This window comes from Echeneis naucrates, chromosome 10 (assembly GCF_900963305.1).
Source record: "Echeneis naucrates chromosome 10, fEcheNa1.1, whole genome shotgun sequence".
Lineage (NCBI taxonomy): Eukaryota > Metazoa > Chordata > Actinopteri > Carangiformes > Echeneidae > Echeneis > Echeneis naucrates.
In genome coordinates, this window is record NC_042520.1 from 10,554,534 (window position 1) to 10,576,718 (window position 22,185).

Consider the following 22,185-nt stretch of genomic DNA (forward strand, 5'->3'; position numbering starts at 1 on the left):
AGACAAATCTAATTTAGCCCCAAATACAATCTTAAATAGGTAAAAGCACTCTCTCAGTCTGAAAACAGAATCCACAGCCTGGATGGGCGAGCAAAAACAGGAAGCTAATGTTGGTTTGAACTTTGTCTACATATGTCACAATTGAAGAAATTATTAGTGTATTATCACTGTTATTGTCAGTCTTATGACAACTAACTCACAGTTAGTGTGACCGAGGCCAACAGCAGAATCACGGAGTACACCAGTCCTTTGCTGTTGATTGTCACCTAGAAACATAAAAAAAATAATCAACATCATCAACTTCAGTGATCCATTTGATGCAGAACTTTACTGACAACAGTGATGTGGATCTGTAAATATCTTTGTTGGTTGGTGTGGCCCCCCCAGCAGTTACAGAGTAACATTGGGAATTGTTTTTGCCCTCGTGATAAATCCAAATCCACTAACTAATATCTTTTATCTTGATTTTTGGTCTCTACCTAAGGGAAATAATTGCTTTCTCAGCTACGATCTTCACAATAAGGTGGCGACCCGAACAGTCTATGTCTTATAGTGTTGAACGTGAAAAGTTCTTCACCGTGAATCTCTGCAGGAAAATGTTTTCATCAACTCTAAGACATTAGGTGAACAGAAGAGGAGAGCTGTTGTTACCACTGATCCATAGCTGACTATGAGAGTCCTCAGAGCCCAGGGAAAGCCCAGGCCCAGCAGCACATCAAAGATATTACTGCCAATGGAGTTGGACACGGCCATGTCACCCATCCCTGCAACATTTTCCACAAGCACAAACACGTGAACATGCTCATAAAAACTATTTCAAATGGCAAAACAAATTGCAATCTTAACTCTCCTCAGCTTCTTCCAGAGCTTTCAACTTTCTGTTGATTCCATCTGCTGATGGAGACTGTGAGATACGGCTGAAATCTCTAAAAAGAAATGCTAGTGAGTGGACCTTGAGTGGAGATTTGGCTAAGCCAATATGTCCAAGGCCATAAATTATTCTATGTGGTCAATCTTCTTCAATTTATATTTACAGCAAATTCATTTATTTTCAATTTAAATTTATGGGCAAACAACAAAAGGAAATTATTTTGATCAAAAGTGTAACATACATACAGATACACACACTCATATACACACCTTGTCGGGCGACGATAAGGCTGGCCATACAGTCAGGGACGCTGGTGCCAGCCGCCAGAAAAGTGATTCCCATGATGACGTCTGGGATTCCAAGTGTGTAGCTGATTATAGTCACCTGTACAAAAGGAAAGAGGCAGGTTTTTCCTTTAAAGTGTGTATGTGCAAATTTGTGTCCATGTGTGTCCATCCTGCATCCATGCGTGTCATACCATCCAGACCATGAGGTAGGAGAAGAGGGCTATCCAGAGTGTGGAGGACAGGAAGGTGAACAGGTACCATCGCTCCCACCGTGGCAGGTTACAGTTGGGGATTGTGCAGTACAGCAGGACGCTCACAGGCCAGGAGAGCAGCCACTTCACACGCACACACCAGCCATCTAAGGACACACACACACACGGACATACAAGTTTCCCCAAAGGGATCATTACAGATTTATCTAAACTTGGCTCAACCTCAATGTGTCAGCAGACTGAGCGTGATCCTTTTTTAATGAACCCTGTTAACTATAAATAGTCCTGTTATTCTGAAAACTGTTAGCAGCAGTTCTTTTACAGTTCTTTCCTGAGTTTCATTTGTTTGTTGAATATATACAAAGAAAAATGTTTGTTCGAGTCACAACTGAAACAAACCTTCAGATCCAAAGAGGTGTTAATTACAATCTGAGAGACTTTAGGACATTTGTTCGATGAAAGAGTGACAGTAGTTTGTTTGTAACAAATATTGCAAGATCTGAGTATCACCATTTAACTGATCTTCTCCTAATTTCTGGGTCTTGTGTCTTTGGGTTCCCTGACTAAATTGGGAAGCCACATATTCCAACAGGCAAATCTGTACCACTTCACCCGACATGATCTGGTCTTTCCAGAAATTTAGTATCAACATTTTCTGCCTTGTGTACTCATCTATCCAGAATGAATTGGGCCTTCAGCACAATGAAGTTGAAGTTGTTACTTCATTGTGCTTAAAACTTGCTGGAACAACCAGCAACCAAAATGGGCTGCAGTCTTGCCTTGTAAATACTGAATGAGATTTAAATGTACCATAGAATAAGGACTGGGCTGTACTCGATCAAAGTTAAAGAAGTCGTGCTGCTCAAATGATGCTGACAATAGCGAGTATTTTTAGACAGCCTCTCCTTGGAGACATTGATGGTCATGAATGTCACTGTGACAGAAGTATCTGTAGAAAGTCGTTGCGTTTGAGAGTCTCTGTGGAGTCGTCGTCGTCGATAGTTTTTTAAGATACTGAGCAATGAAAATATAAATTTTGCTGAGATTTAATCTAATGTCTGATTTAATTTCAGAGCATGACAATGTGAAATTAATTTTATCTGCATTTATTTTCTGCTCACCTGGCAGGACGAAGGGTTTGAACGGAGTGTTCTCCTCTCCTTCCTCCTGTTCTTCCTCCTCTTCCTCCTCTTCTTTAGGTTGTGCGACCCCACTTGTCTCCTCTCCTAACCCTTTGGCCCTCTCTCTCTCCACCTGCAGCACTTGCCTATCTCCCTCGGCCACTGACCCGTTCTCCCTCCCCCATGACCCACTGGCAGCCAAACCCTCTTCCCCTGAAGCTCCCCCCTCCTCTGGGCTAACCCGAGCCCGAATCAGTCTTTGCCTCTGTGGGAGGAGAGTGGAGCAGGGTAAAATCAGAGAAAAGATGGACAAAATAAAAAAGAAGAAAACACAACATGAGAGAAGCTGCAGCAGATTTATGGAATCTACTTAATGTGACCATGGTTAACAACATGAGAACTGGCAGGAGGAGTGATTATGGAGCCAAACGTGTCCTCACATTCACTGAGGGCAAAGAGTGGGGGCAGCCGGGGCAGCAGTGGCAGGCAGTGCTTTAATTTGGCTCTGAAAATGGCAAGCACGCATGCATGAGAGGCAAGGGAGTGAAGAAGGAGATTTAAAAAACTGAGCTTTTTCTGCTTTTGTGTCAGCGATGAGGATGTGCATTAGGTAGCCGTCTGTCTGTGTCTGAGTTTGGTTGTTTATTGGCCTTTTACATGGCGTCCCTCCAGCAACTGCTAACAGGATGGTGTTTGATATGCCAGTATATATCTCTGTAGGCTTCGGTCTATTTACTGTGGATACACTGGTCCAACGTCTTCTCCTCCAATATCTGTAATTAGGATGCTGAGTACTTATTCCAAACCAGCACTCTCATTTCCCCCAAATTAAATCTACAAACCTCAGAGTGACCCTCAGTGGAAAGCTCTTTTTATGGCAAATTACATAAAAAAGGGCTGCTTTGGGAATAAATCCTGAGTCTGTTGTGACTGAATAAATACCATTGATAGCAGAGACATAAAATGTTATGTTATGCTTTGTTACTAAAACTCTGAGGCAAATGTAAATTTAACTATCATAATGGAATGACCTCACCATCATGCTCAATTGCATATTTTACAGCCACTTAATAGCTTGTTATGTCCGTTTGGATCTCTTAAGAAAATCTACTCAGTTGTTTGACAAAGTAGCTTTGTCATCAATTGCACGCACTGAATGGACTAAAATAAAATCATCTCTACAGTTCTGCAGAGGAAAATAGGAGGTTGAACAGAAAATTTGTCTAACCACTTGGCATAATGTGACGAGCGTGAGTCCTTGCAGTGTACCTTCATGATGACCATGCGTCCTGCCATGCGCAGGCGGGTGAAGGGGGGAAAATGCGGGGTGATGAGAAGGCGGAAGCTTGCCTCTGAGAAGGACAGCTGGTGGGGGTGCAGGTGCAGCAGCTCATCCACCATCACCACTCCTGAATCCTGACCGGCCACCACACTTGAGTCTGGGAAAAGTAGGATGGAGAGGATAGACGCAAATAGTAAGAGGCAAAGCATGAATACGAAAAAGAAACAGAGAGACAGAAAAGGAGAAAGAATTGTGATCTAAAAGAGTGATCTAATTCTCTTTCAGACTGCTGGAAATCCACAAAGGGACAGAAATGGGTTTGATTGGCAGCCTAAATTGTGTCACTGGGTCTGTTGAACACAGCTCAGAGACTGAGGGAACTTTCTGATGTTTTCCATGTACACATGCGCACATACAAACACAAGCTGCAGCACCTGGCTTCAGAGGCACCATGTCGTTGTCACAGTCTCCCACATTTCCGACAGCTGTCGTCCGTCTTAGACTGCTCAGACATGGCTGACCCACCTTACTGCAGCGCCTCTCTACCAGGCTGCACAGGGATCTGTTAAACCTTTACAAACAGCAACACAAAAAATACACAAAGGCATTGCGACGTCAGTAGGTGGAGTGTGTTGGTGCGTTGATAAGAACAGGATGCAAATGTGAGAAGAGGAGAGAGACACTCACTTCATGATGATTATGTAGATTCCATACATGGAGATCAAAACAATCGTCTCCCACCTGAGACATCGACCAAGACAGACTCGTAAACACACACTGAGCTCAGTGACATTGATTTAATCTGATATACAAACAGCAGCCTTACCACATGACCTTCTCATCATAAATGACCTACAAATAAATTGAAAATATATAAATATATTTAAGTACACCTCAAACACTTGCTTGTTCCACAAACTTTGCACATAGATTATTGAGAATGAGCACTATCTATCAGGGGACATCTCACCAGGATAAGCACAACTATGGACAAAATGTAGAAGACAGCATCACGAAAGAGCGGCCACCAGTTCAGGGAGATGGGCTGAAAAGAACACATAGTAACTCCATATTAATTTGATCAAGAACTCCAGTGATGACAATATAGGCTGTTTTTGTTTGTGAGAGAAAGCAATTCATAAATATCTATGTGCAATATTTATGGGTGAGATGTGTACTCTAGCCTGGCTTTGACACAGTGTGTGTACCTGTCTGGAGAAGATGCCGCAGAGGCCGATGATGACCAGGATGTTAAAGACAGCTGAACCCACGATAGTTCCCACACCCACATCACCCTTCGTGATAAACACCCCTAAAAACACAGAGGAGTTGAAAGCCATAAATCATTAAAAAAATGACACTGTTCAATAAATGAGTGATTATTTCAGGATTCTACGCTAACTAAGAAAACAAAGTTGGAAATAAAAATCTGCTCTGAACTGAAATGTTACAAATTTGGCTTGTAACCACAGGAGGATGGCAGATGTGTTTCATTCTGCCTAAAAGCACCCTAATTCTGATCAAAGGCGGTCAAATAAAATGTATTATATTAGTGTTAGTACATGAGGTTAAATCATTTAACCACTTAGATTTAGACACAAAGATTTCATTCTTCTTGATCACACTATGATACTTGTTTTCTACAACATGGCCGCTTAAACATATATTTTCTTGTCTTGTAAGGTAGAACCATTTTGATTGCATCAATGATATTGTTTAGTTTACAAGATGTGTTTCTTCCATCTGTGTACACATTTACCGAAACCCTGATGGCTTTGTGAAAATTTGAGAAAAGTTTTCTCTTGCTAAAATATCTGAGCCACATTGTTATTTTATCTGGGTGCTGACAAACCATAAAGCAAAATGAAAGATGATCTCCTCGTCTTTGTTTAAATCTACTAACTGTTTCAAACAGGTCAACCAGTGATCCTACCTACATGCACTTGACTTTTCTTGGGCCTCATTAGGTGGAAATGCATATAACTTCAGGCTTTAGTTCAGAGGAAGCAATCATTGGGATGACACATTGGAGGGTCTTAACTAAACAAGCATTACTGACCAATCAGAGAGGTGAAGAGCTCAGGGGCGGAGCTTCCAGCAGCCATGAAGGTTGCCCCGGCAACATCCTGACTGAGCTGAAGGTTCTGGACAGAGTTTACATGGATCCGTCAATAACACTGATCATATCCTTATCTTTTATATTGACCAAATGCTGTTGGACCAACTAATATTTGAATTTACTATGATAAACATGGTCACTGTAAGAAGATATAAATAATATCTCACATAGCGAATACAGTGCTAAATTTAAAAATACACCAAACAAATGCCCAATTCATTTATTTATTTCCCGTCATGTTAAAACTGCACTTCCCAGCTGTAGGATTCGATAAATGTAACCTTGTTGGGCATTTTTTGTCGTGCAGCGTTCCACTCCCTAAACCAGGGATAGCTGATGTCTTCCTCCTGATTTAGTGGCTGAACTCATTAATAAATCATCTGGTGGCTGGGCCTCAACCAGTGAGGCTCAGTCAGACACAGACACACACACAAGACTTGGTCCAACCCTGGACCATCTTTGGTTAAATCCTGATTTTAGCAGGGCAATGTCAAAATCAACAAAACCACCAAAGAGATAAATGAAAGATAAAGCCTGTGCTGTGATTTATGCTATGTTCCCTTATGAAATTGTTGATCATCAAGAAGGTCAGAGGTAACAGAGCAGCTTTCTTATTTAGTTGGTCACACAGCGAAGAGTGTCTGCCTGGGAACATGAATAGTGACGCCTTTATTTACCTCCAGAATGTAAGACTTAAGGTATTAGATACAAGAATTCCCTTTGTTTGTTTGTGTAATTTGCATTTTAGTAATAAGTCTCATTTTCTGTCGTTCCATGTTAAAATTACTGCATTAAGTGCTGTGTCAAACTTCCTGTAACCATTTTAATGTATATAACTCCCTTTATTTCTTACCAGGGCTTTTATTGCTGTATTGTAATTAGATTATTGCCTCATTTGCAGTTACTTGTGTTTCTGCCTATAACATACAATTCAAATCCAATAGATCCTTTAGCACTCACCAAATACCTATTTACTCCTACCCACTCTTCAGATTTTTCTGGTTTGTGTGATTGATTATTTATTCCTCTGTCTCCTTTAACAATGAAAGTAGTTAATAGGAAACATAATGGAGGTATCTAGGTATCTAGCTACATTCACCTGGTAGGAAATTAAAGGCTCGAGAAAACCTGGGAATGATCCAGAATGACTTAAAAAATTGTTGGGGAAATTTAAATCTGGACCGTCTTGCCTGCAATGTTAATACTGTGTCCCAACTCAGGAGAAGATGAAGACAAAGGATGGATGAATAATTTGTTTTCAACCATGTAAACGTACAAAAAGCTTCTTTTCATACCTCTGATACTTTTTCTAGTGATGGCACAAAGTAAACATCACACACGATGGCAAGTGCATGAAACATGTAGATTGCCTGTAAAATACAGAAGACACAGAAGTGGCAATGTGAGTCAGTCATTGAACTATTATAGCAAAATACCAAGTAGCTTATTTCATTCTCAAATTGTGTATTTCTTGCCAGCTAATACTCACACAGAGAACATGAAGGAGCACTGCTCCCTGTCTCCTCTGCTCCAGAGTAAAGATATCTTCAGGAAACTCATTGATGGCTGAAGAAGAGAGGGGCAGGGGAGAAACATGTTGACAAATGATGTTTGTAAATTTCAAAATAGTTTTAAACAAGAGACTGAGAGAGCAACCTGAGCTACAGCTGAAAGAATTAGTCTTTCTTGATTGGCAGGAAACTAATTAGTAAGTAATTTTTTTCTCCCTCTTTTTAACTTTTTAACAGACAACAGTAAGTTTGCTGTCTTATGACTGGCAACTGGATATGTTTTGAGTTTGGCATGTTGATCAGACAGAAAGAATAATTGGATGATATCACATTTGTGCTTCAGATTTGATTTTGGTTAGTGGAAAGAAATAATCAGCTTATTTGTTATTGGCAACCTCCATTGACTTCACGGGTGCACATGTGATGTGTGTCTCAGCCATGTGACCACGCCAGTTCACTTCCATTGTAATTGAGTTTTTCACCCTTTTCTATTAAATCATTCCTCTTGTGATTTGACCTAATAATCTGCACAGGAGTAATATTATTGGCATTCTTTTCTGCTTCTTTCATACCACAGGCACTCTCTGTCCAGCTGGGACAAATACCAGAACTCACTGTACCACAAAAACAAACAAATAAAACAGCAAAACAGAATGTTGTTTATGAAGAGATGCCTTTCTATAAGATTTAAGACAGCGCTTTTCTACTTTAGATTTGAGTGAGGAGTTTTTAAATTTTCACTGAAGATTAAGGTCAGACACAGCAAAGTGAAATGTGGATTCCACACAAAGGTAACATTGATGGGTTCACATTGGAAATGTTACCTGTGCAGCTCACATGCAGCACATGTGGAGATGGATAGACATATTATGACATCCTGTCACATGATTTTGCTTAGAAACTCAGAACATAAAGTTTGTTTTCATTATCAACAGGAAAACAATGATTTTTAAGATATGTTAATGCACATTTCTCTGTGGAAGTTGGGTTTTTTTCAACATTATCTCTGTAATTAGCCACCAACTCTCTTCATCTTAGCATCAGACTTTAACATGTAGTCACTGTTTGTCTCTCAGTCTTTGAAACAGACAACAGATCCATGCAACACAGTGATGAGAGCGCTGCTGATGGGAGGCTCCTAATCGGCTGGTCATTAAGAATGGGCACTTTGAACAACTTCAGATGCACACAGCACCCAACCACAAATTCAACATTCAGTTTCCTAGCAACAGGGTCCCTCAAAGGCCTGATTGTGTTTAAACAACTACTTGTGCAGTTGGAACAAATGATGGATGATGTTGATCGTTGAGGTTGATCGATGCACAGAGGACATACACCTGGATTAAACACGTTCAGAGTGATGGGACCTTACTTCAACGCTGACTTTGCAACCCGAACACACACTGTGGGGTGTTTCCAAGATCATGTCAATGACTGTGCACTCATTATGAAATGAATATCCATGTGTTCATCGGTAAGTATAGGAAAAAAGTCCCCAGTCAGCTCATAAGAGTCAAACAAACGACTGTTTAAATTCTCTAAGGACAAGAAATTCTTCCTCCCCTGTCTCATGTAGAAACATGATAGATTTGTAAAAGGCATCTCACCAGATCTAGAAACAGTGTCAGTCTGGTTGTTTTCTCTTTGCTGGGTGAGCTCTCTCTTAGACAAGGATATGTCAAGATCCACAGTGAGTCCACGGCAGCCTGAAGAGATGGATAGAGATATAAAAACATGTGATAAGATCATGAAAATCATCATCATTTTTATTAATGTGCTGTTAAATATAACGCTTTCCCGACCTGTGCTCATTATTTGATGTTTATTATGACATCTGAATGACTTTAATGTGAATGGTTGTAAACAACAGAAGCGAGTCATGGTTTTAACAGAAATAAAATCATGGCAGCTAGTGTTATTTTTCTTCCGGGGACGAACCTGTAACATGATTGAGGAGGAAGATCCAGGCGGCTGCGAGCAGACCGACCCCACACACGCAGAAACGCGGGAGGAGCCGCCTCTGCCTCGGTCTCCTCGGCGTCCTCATGCCGCCGCCGGTTCTCCGCTCAGAACATGTCCCCGCCGGTCCCCGTCCCCCGGGTCGGTGTCCCCCGGTCCCCGTCACAGACTGGAACAAAGCAGCCTGTTGCTGTCGGCTCCTGGTCGGTCGTCTTTCAGCTGCCCCCGGCTCTGCTCTCCATCCACCTGTCCTCAGTCAGTCCGCCTCCGACCGATCCCCGCCTTCCAGTCCTCTCTGTCGGGGAGGGGAAGGGCTGTCCTCCTGCTGCCACAGACCAGACCACCGGGGATCGTCTCCAGCTGGGTGGGGCGATTTCAGCCGGACTCAGGGACACATGGAGACTGATGGGTCTAACTCAGCAGCTGCAGTCTTCATTTTCTAACGAAGCTTTGGTTTGAAGGTGTATTTTTACAGCAGAGCTGTCTCCAGCGGTGGAAACATCACCAGTGAAATGGGATTTTTCCCTTCAGCTGATGTTAGCAGGCTAACTGGTTAGCCCATTTAGTCTGACCTAAATAAGCAGCACTGCTCACATTATTAGAAGCTTTTACTGTAAAAACTGTTATTCTAAGCCTTTCCCCCGACTGGCCTGATTTCTTTGTTGTTTATATTGAGACGTGATGATGCCTAACTGTCATGATCCCCAGCAGTGCCCAAAGATATTCCCAAGGAGCACATAAACTGCCCTGTCTGTTTTGGAAATAAGCTACAATTCATAGTTTAAAGAGGGAATAGATAAAATAGTGTCTTGCTGCGATTTCACGTATTCACGTAGATGGTACATTATTTCTTTTAAATGAGCTTTCCTTTAATTTTCTTTCTTAGATACAAGATTTGAAAACGATAAATGCATGCCATTTGATAGTTAGTTTACAATGAACAAGATTTACATTGCAAGGCAAATATAAAACAGATCATGACAATTTGTCTTCCTTACTAAAGTGGAGCTTTAGGGTTGTAAGGAAACTCATGAAGATTATAAAGTTAAAAACGTCATTGACTCTTGTCATTTCTAACACTAAAAAAGCCTGAAACATCTGAGTAAGCCATGGTAGAGTGACAGTATAAACTATACAACTGTGAAACCAAACAGCTAAACAGGGTCCAGCAGTCATTAGATTGAATCATTTACACTCGTGTTTCCTACTTTACCGGGTCAATATGTCATTGGATTTTTAATATTTTAAGTCAGTGAATGTTTTTTCTTTTTCTTTTGTCACATCTTTTGAAAAATGTAAACATTTGCAATAAAAGCTTCAGTCTTATGATTTGCTCATTAAAAACAGAGCTACAAACACAAACCAGTCAGGCAGAGGAATGGACTTAAGTTTATAAGAGGGGGTGTTTGGATCAAACAGGAGGTAAAGCTCCATATTCCACCCTGCAGTAGGGCTGTAGCATTAAATGGGCACTGGTCCACAAGTTCCTGATGGAAAAAGAATCACAGCATCCAAGACTACTTCTAGAAGTCACTAAGATGAAAAAAATAACGATTGCAAAGATGCACATCATAAATAGTCCAGGTCTCAGGACAGGTGTCTCTGGGCAACCTGCATACCTTCAACAACAGATAGATAAGGGAAGAATATTGGCTAAAATACAAAACCACTTCAAAGTAAAGAACAAAACGATTTCAACATAGTCTGACAAGACATTAACTCACCAAACATCAAAGTACCTTTCACTCTCCAAGTCTTCTATGAGACTGTGAGGTTTCAGAAGGTCCTCAGCCTCAGTTTCCCCCTGTAAACACAGTACCAAACATCACAAATCTGCTGAATTCCAGTCATCTGTTGAGGAAGTACAAGAAAAATAAAGGTGACTTCCTTGGTTTCATATTTTTAAGGCTTTTAACATAATCACAAAGGTAACTCCTACATGTCTTTGATGTTCAAAGTCTGTTGTGTCGCTTGTTACTTCATTTGAAGAGGCCAGAAATTTAATTTCATCTGCAAAAGACAGAGGGGGACAAAGCGATCCTTCACCTTCATCCATCAGGGCAGAGCTGGAAACCCAACAGCAGACACAAAAATCCAGGTAACTCAGAGTACCTCGTCATAGTCACTCAATAAAAGAGGATTTTGTGAATTCACATTACAAGATGGCCTCTTCTTCTTTGTTATCCAACTGCCTCCTCAGCTGCTGATTTGACAGCCTGAGATCCTATAGCAAAGGAAAGAGATCTGTGAGAGCAGCTAGAAATCTGTGTTTGACATACTTGAAATTACTTTGACACATTTCTGTTCTCTTAATGACCCCACAGGCCAATTTACTGTCAGATTAATTTCTTATCTGACTTTAAGTACATTATATACGCAAAGAGCTCCACGAATCAGTGTCCTATTAACAATGATAGATTTGATTTTGTTAACTGAACAGCACTGGATGAGTACGTTTTTACCTTTATGATGATGGAACACTCCTCTATTGTTTCCTCTGCATACTTTAGCATCAAGGTTTTCTATCATTTAATGGACACAAACACTTAAAAATGCAAATAATAAAGCTGAATAAGCTTGGCTGACTTCAGTCTGTTCCTACCTGATGAATAACCTCATCCCTATGCAGAAGACCTAACTCAGCCTCCTCTGTTCCAGACTAAAGCAACACACAACACAACAAATAAGGTGCTGGGTGAAAACGTGACAATGTAGGACGCACAGGGAGGGAAATATAATCAAGCATCCCCTTGTTGAATTGTTTGTGTCACCTTTAGTGTTTGACATGCAACCTTTAACTTGCTCAAACTGATCTTATCCTGTTCTCTTTCTTGTTGCAGGTTCTTGAGCTAAAAGGAATTTAAATGTGGAAAGTGTTTTTAATTTTCAGCACCATTTCTAACTGTTGTATACTATAAAATGACAAATTGAGGCTGTTATTGAAAACAAACAGACATCCTACCTCTTCATTTAGCGTCTTATTCTGTTCCTTCATCAAGTTAGATTCCTCCTCCTGCATAAAAACAAAATGGGAATGCTGAAATAGAGATTTACAATCCATTGGCCTATTTGACAACCAGGCGTTTACCTGCTGATACCAACGCAGTGCAAAAGGCTTGTACACATCCTTCAGTAACTTTATTTATACAAGTGAAGGATACAAAGTAAAACTAAATATTACAGAGAGATAAAAGATGAGAACATGAAAAATAACCAGAATAATTTAAATATTTGTTAAAAGTTATTCACAGCATTGAGTTTCTGTGACACAATAATCAACCATTTGGAACAAAGCTTGGCAAATTTGTCATACAACATAAGGCTAAATATCAACAAAGATTCAGCTTTGGCTCAAGTCTATCACAGGAAGTTGGTCAAGGGAAATAATATTCTTCTTAGCTCAATGTTACAGCTGAGTAAAATCATGGATAAATGCTGGATCGTCTACATTATCAAGCTTTTATTTACTCAAAATATGTTTTTTGAAAACACAGGGAACGCATTAAAACTTTTGGTCACCTACCAATTTCTGAATCTTTTTCTCACTATAACTTTTTACATTGAGGTCATCATTTAGCAGGAACCTGCTTGGCTCTGCTTCAACTTGCTGTTCTTGGCTGGCAATCTTCTCCAGGCTACACATACAACAAAAACAAGTCTGTGTTGATTATGCTGTTTGAATTGGATTACGATTATAAACCCTGATGATACAGTGGATGTGTTTATCAAATTTTGATCCAGAGTCAAATACATGGCTGATGTCTGAGAGGCACAGGATGAGGTCCTGGTCTGAAGGTGAATAATATGCACAAGGAAAACTATATTGATGGCAACAGGAGGTCAGATGGAATTAATGAGACAGTCAAAGATTCTTTGTCAATATTTTTTGACAGTCAGACACTACAGGGATCTTCTTGATGAGTGTGATAATAGTGTGTGACTAGTTACGCTTTCACTTGTTGTTTGAGAGCAACATTCTCTGAGCGGAGTGCTGCCATATCATCATCTGCAATTTCCAGCCAGTGCCTCATCTCAGTATTCAGGCCCCTCAGCTGATTTTGACTGTAATCCAGCTCAACTATTTTCTCAAGCATCTCTGTTATGGTCCTACACAAACATATATCCACACACACACACACACACACCTTCAAATAATGCCACCACGTAGCTCAATTGAACAGTTATTTGTTTGGGTTTCAGTAAAACATCACTCACATATTTTCCTCTGTGACTTCCATCCTGCTGGTTAACTGTGAGGTCTACGATCAACATTTGACAAACCAAAAAAACCCTTTAAGTAACACATAGCTTTAAGGACATAAATATATATATATAAATAAACATACAGGTTCAAAATTATTTTGGGCACATCTGCACAACATTTTAAGGATAATTTTACCTGACATTTAAAACAATCATCAGCACTGGAAAATGATTACTTCAGTTTTTTGTTTTTTACTTAATAAAAAAAAAAATACATAAATAAAATCAGCTATTACTTTTATAAGTTAACCTCCGCATTTTAATTTTTTTATATTTACGATTAACATCTGTCTTATCCAGCCCATGCCTTTAGGTAACACAAATGCAAAACTTACAGGTACAGATGTATTTGCTCCATAATTGCAAAATATGTAAATAGTTGCTAATGTTGAAATCCTATCACCAAAGTTAGCTAACTTCCTGTTAGTTAGCTAGCTTTGGGGTTGTTGAGTTTCAGCCGATGTGTGGAAATAAATTCAACAAATTAGCTAAAAAAAAACACCCCGTAAATCCGGCTGGTAGCGATTAATGCGCTAACAGTTTAAAAAGACATCTAATTGTCTTACCAGATCAGTAAAGTGACAAAAATAAAGCCCTGCAGCTTCAGTTCAGGCTGAGCTCCCGGAAATGAGGGTTCGGTTGCTAAGGAGCGGGTCGTTACCATGTCCGAACGATCGCTGCTTATGACGTCAAAATCATGCGCTCGCATGTTCATACATCGGGCTTGTTTAATGATATCAATGGGAAATCTGAATGAACGGATGATGCATGACAATAATTTCAATTCAACTTGAATAAATTTAAAACCCCAGATTTAATTATTTTAACACAAATTACACCGCAAAAATCTCCAAAATACAAAACACCAAACATTTTATTCAATAACTCAGCCCATCTCACCCTTTTTTTTTTATGTAAAAAAAAAAAACAATAAAATAATTATGTGACCCATTCGAAATAACAAAAAAAAAAAAAAAAGGAATAAAATTAAGCAATGGTGAATATTAAGCAAAAATAAATCACAATACTGAAAGAGTAGTTTTTGTTAAAAAAGTAAGAGCACCTGTGGTAAGAGGCTGAGGGGTGTTGTAATGAGGAAACATAAATTAACATGCCATAACATAAATCAAGTTACGTTAGCAAGTGTTGTGTTCATAATCTGTAATACTGGTGTATTAACAACAGACAAGTGAAAAAACAAAATATAGTCCAGTCTGAACTGAGGAAACTTCCCCAAGAAGCAAACAAAAAGGAAGGCTTATGATTTTTTTTTTTTACATTTGACTTGTTAAGTTTAATTTCTAGAGTCAATCTGAACAGCATATACTTGATGTTGCACAGTATGTTTTATTTAAATAGTGGAAAGTGTTTATTTAAATACGACATTCACTAAAAGAATGTGTTACATTGTCAGTAAACCGCAATACTAGAATTCACACCACCATGCGTGTGCCATGATTGTTCTCTAACACGTTATCCCACAGATGTCAAAATATCACGATAAAAACCCCTGTCATTGCTCTCAGTGTCCCATGTGGTGCACCAATCTCCAGTAAAAATTTCAGTTTAACAAACTCATCTCAGGAGTGGAAAGGTATATGCACATCATGATTATAGCAGCACAAAAGCAGATAGGAAGCTACTAATAAAAATAATCTTATTGTTTAATCAAGAACAGTGCAAGCCATTTAGGCAGTTTAACTGTATGAGAGAAACTGACAGTTAAGAAGTCATTATCCTGGAGGATAAGGCATATGCCTGCTAATGAGGATTATAAAAATTGTAAATATTTCACAATCTGTAAAAAATAACAAACAAAAAAAATGTCAGTGCAGTTTCCATTCATGTTTTAAATGCGAGCACTTTCAAAGAACTCCTGCTCATTTCTGTGTATATCCCTGGACAAACCGCAGATTACAGATACGCTTCAGGTTAAGGTCCATGTTCCTTCCAAAGCAGACCCTCCCCCCTCTACGTCTCAGTGCAGGTACAGGATGAGGAGAAGATACTGGTAAACAGTTATACACAGTATCACCTTTATCAACTGCACACCATTTTGGCTTCTTCCCAACCCTAGCTACCTCCTCTCAAACTGAAGTGTTCTTCACCTTTGCTGCTCTATAATGAAAATAACCATCACCAATAAAGTAAAGACAAAGCCCATTACTGAGTGGGTTCCAGTGAACCAGTGACCTTGAAGTTTATCCCATCTCCAGGTAGAGGTGATGGGATGAGTGGGCAGAGCCAGGACAGGTACCAGCGATGGCCCAGGGTGCAACGCAGGTTACCTTGAAGTCCCAGGTTGTAGGGTCGACGAGACGAGTACCATTCCCTTGTTGTCTGTCCTCGAAACAGCAGGAAGAGATGGAAGAAGAAGAACGCGGACACCAGCAGGAAACCAACCACACATGTGTCTGCGATAAAGGCGAAAGCAAAGGCACGTGCAGAGACCTGGCCTGAAATGTGGACAGGGGACACAGTCATAAGACGAACAGCTAGATTTGCAGGCTCCCCCTCATCACAAAGAAATTAACCACTGCACACGAAACACAAACATTGTACTTATTTTGAATTAATGGAAAGCTACCTTCAGTGTTTATTAAATTAATTTACATATTTTATGTTATTTTTTCATTCTATTTTATTGTATGAAATAAAAGACAACCTTTGAAGCCCTGGAAGTGAAAAGAGCTTCTTTTTTGAGACATGCATTTGGGTTTCAAACTGCAGTACTAGTAGTACTAGTAGTATCCTCCTGCTAAGTTTGATATAATTACACATTTGAAAGTATAAATCACAGCCTATCAACATCCTGATAAACCGGGTGGTTATCAATCCAAAGTTGTAATATTTCATTTTGTCTGCTTTTAAGATTATGGAGGGTAAAATAAATTTGACTATTCCTCCAATATTCAATTGGTAGCTGTTTTGATGACTGATTGAGAAAAGATGCAAAATGGGACAACATAGATTTGAGACACTGGACACTACCTGAAACAAGCATGATCCAGGGTATGAGCAGCAGCAGGACACTGTGAACGGTCACTCCCTCCTTCAAGATGACGATGAAGACCTCTGCGTTCATCAGTGTGGCGTACAGGAGTCCAGACCACATGAACAACAAACAGCTCAGGAAGTATCGATAGTTACGGAAACCCACACACTGGCCAAAAAAAACGCAGTGGTGGTCCCGCCGCAGGACACACACTTTGCAGTCATAACAATGGGAGCAACGAGGAGGAGTGTGGGTCTCACATGAATAGCAGTACCTGCCAAAAGATGGACATAAAGAACATTTCCCAGGTTTTTAATGTTTGAATACTTAAATTCTAACACCTTTTAAGACAAGACAGCTGATAGAGTAAAAACTACCAATCAGTTGTAGTTGTTAAGAGAGGTTATCATTCCTTCTAACATGCATGACTTGACTTTTAGGGAGGTTCTTTCTAAATGTTTTGGCGCTTATACTTAAAGTGGGGAAGTAAATTATTCATAACTTTCACTATATGCTCAGGCACTGTTCAGTAGTTTGTCAAACTGGATATGGGCATACAGAAATAGGGCACGTTTTTCTGATTTACAGAGTAGTGCTCCTCTCGGGTCCCTCCTGCTGAATGGAAACGGACTCCCTTGTCTTTTAACGCAGCTGTTCCCACCTTACCTCCAGCCCTGGCCCACGCCCTCTCCTCCCAGAAACACTCCCTTGATGCTGGGGCTGGTCCTCAGGAAGAGCAGGGCGTTCCAGCAGATGTTTCCCAGCATGAAGTACTGGGCCAGCAGGTGGACCAGCTTCCACCATGCGGACCACTGCGTCTTCTTCAGGTCCGCCTCCAGCGGAGCCTCGACCAGGACCAGGTAGCTCACCTCCCCGGTGATGGAGAACACCAGGAAGGTGTTGAGGGCCACGGGAAGGTGGCGACACACTCTGTCCACCCTGCAGAACATTTCACTGGCCAAACTCGTCATGTTTCTTTGCTGCCTCCTTTTATCGCCACAGCTGGAAACAGGTGTTCAGAGGAGGGACGGATTTTACGGACGCCCCGTCCAATAACCGTCGTTTAGTCGCCCGGCGGAAAAAAAAGTGAAAAATCTTTACGACCGAGTTTAAATCCAGCGAATCTTTTTAATGTAAAAAGGAAAATCTTCGTCTACAAACAAATGTAAGTTGAAGTTGAAATGTTGACACCCTTAATCTGTTAAATCCTCTTTTTTTGCCACGATCTCTGTCAATGGACGAAGCCAAGCCCTCGCCTGCTAGTGTCACACCAAAATATATCCGTGATGCTACAAGATACTGTAGTTCCGCTGAATGTTACGCTATGCTATATGCTACGCTATGTACCATTTTCCAAAAATAAAGATAAAAAAAGTATCAACAGTTGTGAAAAGCAACCTAGAACATTTAATACAATCAAAAATCTTGGAAAAAAAGTGCTGTCATTTTTATATAAATTTTCTGTCATTCTGTCCATTTACTATGATAGTTATTACTTTGGGCTCTGGGTAATTGACATCCACATTTTTCATCCGGAAAAGAAATATGAGATCATATAAATTCGTAAAACAGTTATTTGTGACTATTCTTATTGTTACTATTTATTTGTTTGTTTTCTGCATTGAATACTTTTAGTTTTTTTATATTTTATTATCACAGTTATGAACTTTTATTTAAGTAAAGACTCAGCTCCACATTAACGGTTAAATAGTTTTAAATCCTTGCATGTACAGTTATTGTGTATTTAAGTGAATGCTTTAATACATCGATCATCTGTGTGACAAAAACAACAAACAACTCTCACTACTGTTTAAACCTATTACATGCTCATGTGTGGATTGGCAGCTTGTCTATGGTCCCTCCCCCCAAAGTGAGGCTTTAATCCCCGATAATCCCTCCATCTATTGAAGGCCTGCTGTCATGGCTGCACCGAAAAAGAATTTATTGTCTCTTGGACATCTGACAGGAACTGAAAGAAAAACAAAACAGAGAGATCACCGTCTACAAAATAGGTGAGATTCTTTTATTCTTCAAAATGCATTCAGTAAACACAATAATTATTATTCCTGACACAAATTACAATATGAAAAACTGTCTTCTGCAGAGTTGGGAGGGAGATCAGAACATGGCAACGTTTATTCATTTTAAGTTTAAAGTTAATTTATATTATTTTAGAATTTATATTTGAAAAATGTGAGCTCAGGTCTGCGTGTGCTTGTGTGTGTGACATGGGCTACCATTATGCAATGTCTCCTACTCTTATGCTGTCTACAGACCACTGCAGCTGCAACACAACTTTTCAACTTTTCCAAAGCATCAGCATCTGTAATTTCATTAATTTGGCATGAATGGGGATGTGGAGTAGAAGAAGTACTGCAAAGATTGTGTTCACTAAGAAAGTTCATGTCAGGCTACCTGCTATCACTAATCAACTCTATTGAAAATACAAGAAGTATACAGGCAACAAAGGAATAGTCACAATGCACAACATTTATCTGTTCATTGTGTAATTGTGTTCGTTTATTTTAAATATCATACTCATTCTCTGTCTGTCTATGTGTTTCCCACAGCAAAGTGATGCACCTCCAGCGGCGCTGGGAGGAGCTGAAGGAGCGAGAGCTTGCAGCCCAGAAACACAACAAGCAGCTTCTGCAGCAGTTTGACAGAGCCCAGGATGCACTGAGAGAGATGTTGGCCTGCAACGCTGCCATGAAAACAATCCGGGTGCAAAGACACATAAAAATCACATACACACAAGAAAGAAATACCTTAGGAGCTTGGGGAAGCCCATGTGGTCAACATTTGTCTTGACCTTTGACCCCTGCAGATGGAGTATGAGAGGTATTTAGAGGAGAATGCCCCCCGCTGGCAGCAGCAATTCAAAGAGAAAACACAGGCGGCTCAGAAGAAGGTATAGAACAGTTTTCCTTCAGTCCTGCAAGCCCTTCAAATGAGGTATTCTAAGAAATTATCCAGCTGTCTCAATATGAGAAACTGCCTGTGTTTCTTCAACAGAGGATGGAGGAATATTTGAGGTCATATCTGAAGAATACGAAGCCAGAACAGAAGTCTTCGGCAGATCAACCTACACTTTCATACGGTTAGTTCTCTTCCTCAGTCCAGCCATCTATTATTTTAGCTGTTAAACCCCTCATGATTATAGAGTGACTGTTTAAATCTAAACTACTGCAGGAAGGAGGAAGACAAAGGGGCCTGAAGATAGAAACCAGCACCTTGTTGTGACAGTGCTAACCACTGTGCCTCCCCCCTTTCTCACTCACTTTTAGATATTATGACATGTATAATTCAGTTGGATCACACAACAAATCATCTTCAATGTGAAACACACTCCCATGTATATCTCTATTTCTAGGCCTTGCCAGAAATGCACAAAAGGTGTCTACACTTCAAAAGGACAAAAGCAGCTACTCAGACTACAACCAAGACGTGTCCTCTCATCATCCTTTCATTCAGTCCTCCTGGCTCGCTCACTCTTCATCCCCGACTGCTAGGTTTCCTTTTAGAGCACCGTCTCACCTCCAGGGCCTCTCTCATGTCCCTCCATCTTATCTTCCACCCCCTCCACTCTACTTACCGCCTCATCAATTTCTACACCAACCCTTCGACTCTACATCCCCTCATCATCATCCCTGGCCCAGACAGAATCCACCTTGCAGGGGTTCCCCTCAGCCGGACTACCCCTGGTCTGGTTCAACAGGTGCTGCTGGCTTCTTTTCAAACTATGAGGCACTGTGGGGTCCTCTTTACATGGGGGAGCCTCGTCATGAGAGAGGAGAGGAGGCAGAGACAAGCAGAGCACCAAGCTCAAAAAGAAGGAGCAATGGAAGCAGGAACAGCTCTTTATCTCAAGAGCTGGACATTAAACCAGGTGTGAGGAGGAAACCAAAACCTTTTTCCACATGTTATTATGCCATTTTTTAAAATAAATGTTTTATGTGTTTGAACTCTGTATATACAGTGCGTCTGTCTAGTGGCCATGCAGAAGGCAGTGAGAGCAGCGGGGACTCCATTCAGACGAGCAGAGGGAAGAGGAAGAAGAAGGAGAAAAGAGGGAAAAATAGTGATATCCCTTCAGAGAGAGGACGATGCAGCTCCCAAAAGTATGTAAACATCTTTTTCCTCACATAATGAATCCACTTCTCTGCTTTGTTTTCCACACACATCTTGCCCATTATTGCCCTTATTCCCCATCTTGTGAACATTCTTTCAACCTCAGGTGCCATTCCCCAGAGAATTCCTGATGTATGTTCAAATCGACCTCAGCAGTGATGCAAAGTATCAAAGTACATTACCTAAAGTTATAAACTTGAATGGTTCCATTTAATGCTACTTGATACTAAACTTCAGAAGCAAATATAGTGCTGCCTAGATGTTAGCAATAATGAAAAATATCTAATTACAAACATCAGTAAACAAACCTTCAAAGTGGCCCTGCGATGGACTGCCCTCGCCAAATGTGAGCTGGGATTGGCACCAGCAGCTCCCATGATCCGGAAACAGATAAGCGATGGAAGATGAATGAATGAATAAAAACCCCCAAAGTGGTGTTTAATTAGGTGATGCATTTATGCATTAAAAACAATTATCTTTAATACTTTGAATGCATTATGTTCCCTTCCACTAATTTAGCTTTACTTTAGCAGCACACCTTTCCTGCTCATATACAGTACACATTTCTTCCAAATATCACATTACTCTTTTCATTCCTATGTCACCTGCGACTTCCAGTTCCCTTGCTGCTGGAGTCCCAGCGGTCCAAGGCTCAGAGTGTGACTCTTCATCAGACAAACGTAGCATTAGTGTTAGCAGGAGAACAAGGACAAGAAGCAGGGGAGTTGCTGTTGGTTCACCAAAGATTGATGAGGTCCCAACTGAAATGCTGAAGAACAAGAAAGACAACTCTCGGAGTAAAAAAGAAGAGAATCACTCCACAGACGAGTCAGGTAGTCACAATGAAGAAATCAGGAGTGAAAATGCCCTGAATCCAAGTCCTGATGACAAACCAGACACCTGGACAGAGGAGGAATCAGAAAGTGTTAGTATCAAGATTGAAAATGGAGTTGCAGAAAAAGAAAAGCAGAAGAGAAGCAGCACTGTTGAAGAAAGCAGTTCAGAAGAAAACAATCTTGTAGGGGATGATAGTGATGGTGAGGAAAAAGACAGACTGAGAAATGAAGGGGAAGATGAGACAGATGAGGATGAAGACGAAGACACAGGAACAGAGGATGAGCTGGAGGATCAGGGAGATGATGAGGGTAGTCTGAAGAATGAAGAAGGCAAAAACAGAAGACAGGGTTTTGCTAACTCTCAGGATGAAGAGGTGGACAAGGATGAGAGTGAACCAGATGAGGATGAAGACAGGTCTGTTGACAGAGACGAGGAAGAGGGGGATGAGGAGCAGAGGAGTGATGAAGTGGAGGAGGACAGAGAGTCAGACGACAGCATCATATCCCCACAAGCAAACAGGTAAGGTAATAAAGAATTTTTTATTTTCTTTTTGCAAATGACTTAAGTAAATTATATTATCATATTTTCAGACTGAAA

At 40.4% G+C, this 22,185-nt stretch overlaps 2 protein-coding genes across 2 annotated transcripts; both read right to left on the bottom strand.

Moving 5' to 3' along the window:
• Nucleotides 1-1,343: 1,343 nt before the first annotated feature.
• Nucleotides 1,344-9,450, bottom strand: LOC115049912 (sodium/potassium/calcium exchanger 3-like). The gene is made up of 13 exons (XM_029512530.1): nucleotides 9,342-9,450; nucleotides 9,011-9,109; nucleotides 7,382-7,458; nucleotides 7,188-7,262; nucleotides 5,833-5,917; nucleotides 4,982-5,085; nucleotides 4,744-4,818; nucleotides 4,600-4,625; nucleotides 4,461-4,514; nucleotides 4,208-4,344; nucleotides 3,761-3,930; nucleotides 2,492-2,756; nucleotides 1,344-1,516 (listed from the first exon to the last, which is right to left on the bottom strand). Exons 1-13 carry the CDS (start codon nucleotides 9,448-9,450, stop codon nucleotides 1,344-1,346), a joined length of 1,449 nt encoding a protein of 482 aa, XP_029368390.1.
• Nucleotides 9,451-14,613: 5,163 nt separating this feature from the next.
• zdhhc24 (zDHHC palmitoyltransferase 24) lies at nucleotides 14,614-17,876 on the bottom strand. The gene is made up of 3 exons (XM_029512844.1): nucleotides 17,287-17,876; nucleotides 16,617-16,894; nucleotides 14,614-16,081 (listed from the first exon to the last, which is right to left on the bottom strand). Exons 1-3 carry the CDS (start codon nucleotides 17,589-17,591, stop codon nucleotides 15,789-15,791), a joined length of 876 nt encoding a protein of 291 aa, XP_029368704.1. The 5' UTR covers nucleotides 17,592-17,876; the 3' UTR covers nucleotides 14,614-15,788.
• Between the last annotated feature and the right edge of the window lie 4,309 nt (nucleotides 17,877-22,185).

What these genes read in the sequence shown, in the direction of transcription:
- LOC115049912 (XM_029512530.1), bottom strand. Translation starts at nt 9,450, where the DNA reads ATGAGGACGCCGAGGAGACCGAGGCAGAGGCGGCTCCTCCCGCGTTTC. An exon ending in CACTAGAAAAAGTATCAGAG is followed by an intron (nt 5,918 to 7,187) that starts GTATGAAAAGAA and finishes AACTCTGTCCAG; the next exon opens with AACCTTCAGCTCAGTCAGGA. An exon ending in GCGGCATCTTCTCCAGACAG is followed by an intron (nt 4,819 to 4,981) that starts GTACACACACTG and finishes TGTTCTTTTCAG; the next exon opens with CCCATCTCCCTGAACTGGTG.
- zdhhc24 (XM_029512844.1), bottom strand. Translation starts at nt 17,591, where the DNA reads ATGACGAGTTTGGCCAGTGAAATGTTCTGCAGGGTGGACAGAGTGTGT. An exon ending in GGCGTGGGCCAGGGCTGGAG is followed by an intron (nt 16,895 to 17,286) that starts GTAAGGTGGGAA and finishes ATCTTTTGGCAG; the next exon opens with GTACTGCTATTCATGTGAGA. An exon ending in CTGGATCATGCTTGTTTCAG is followed by an intron (nt 16,082 to 16,616) that starts GTAGTGTCCAGT and finishes TCCACATTTCAG; the next exon opens with GCCAGGTCTCTGCACGTGCC.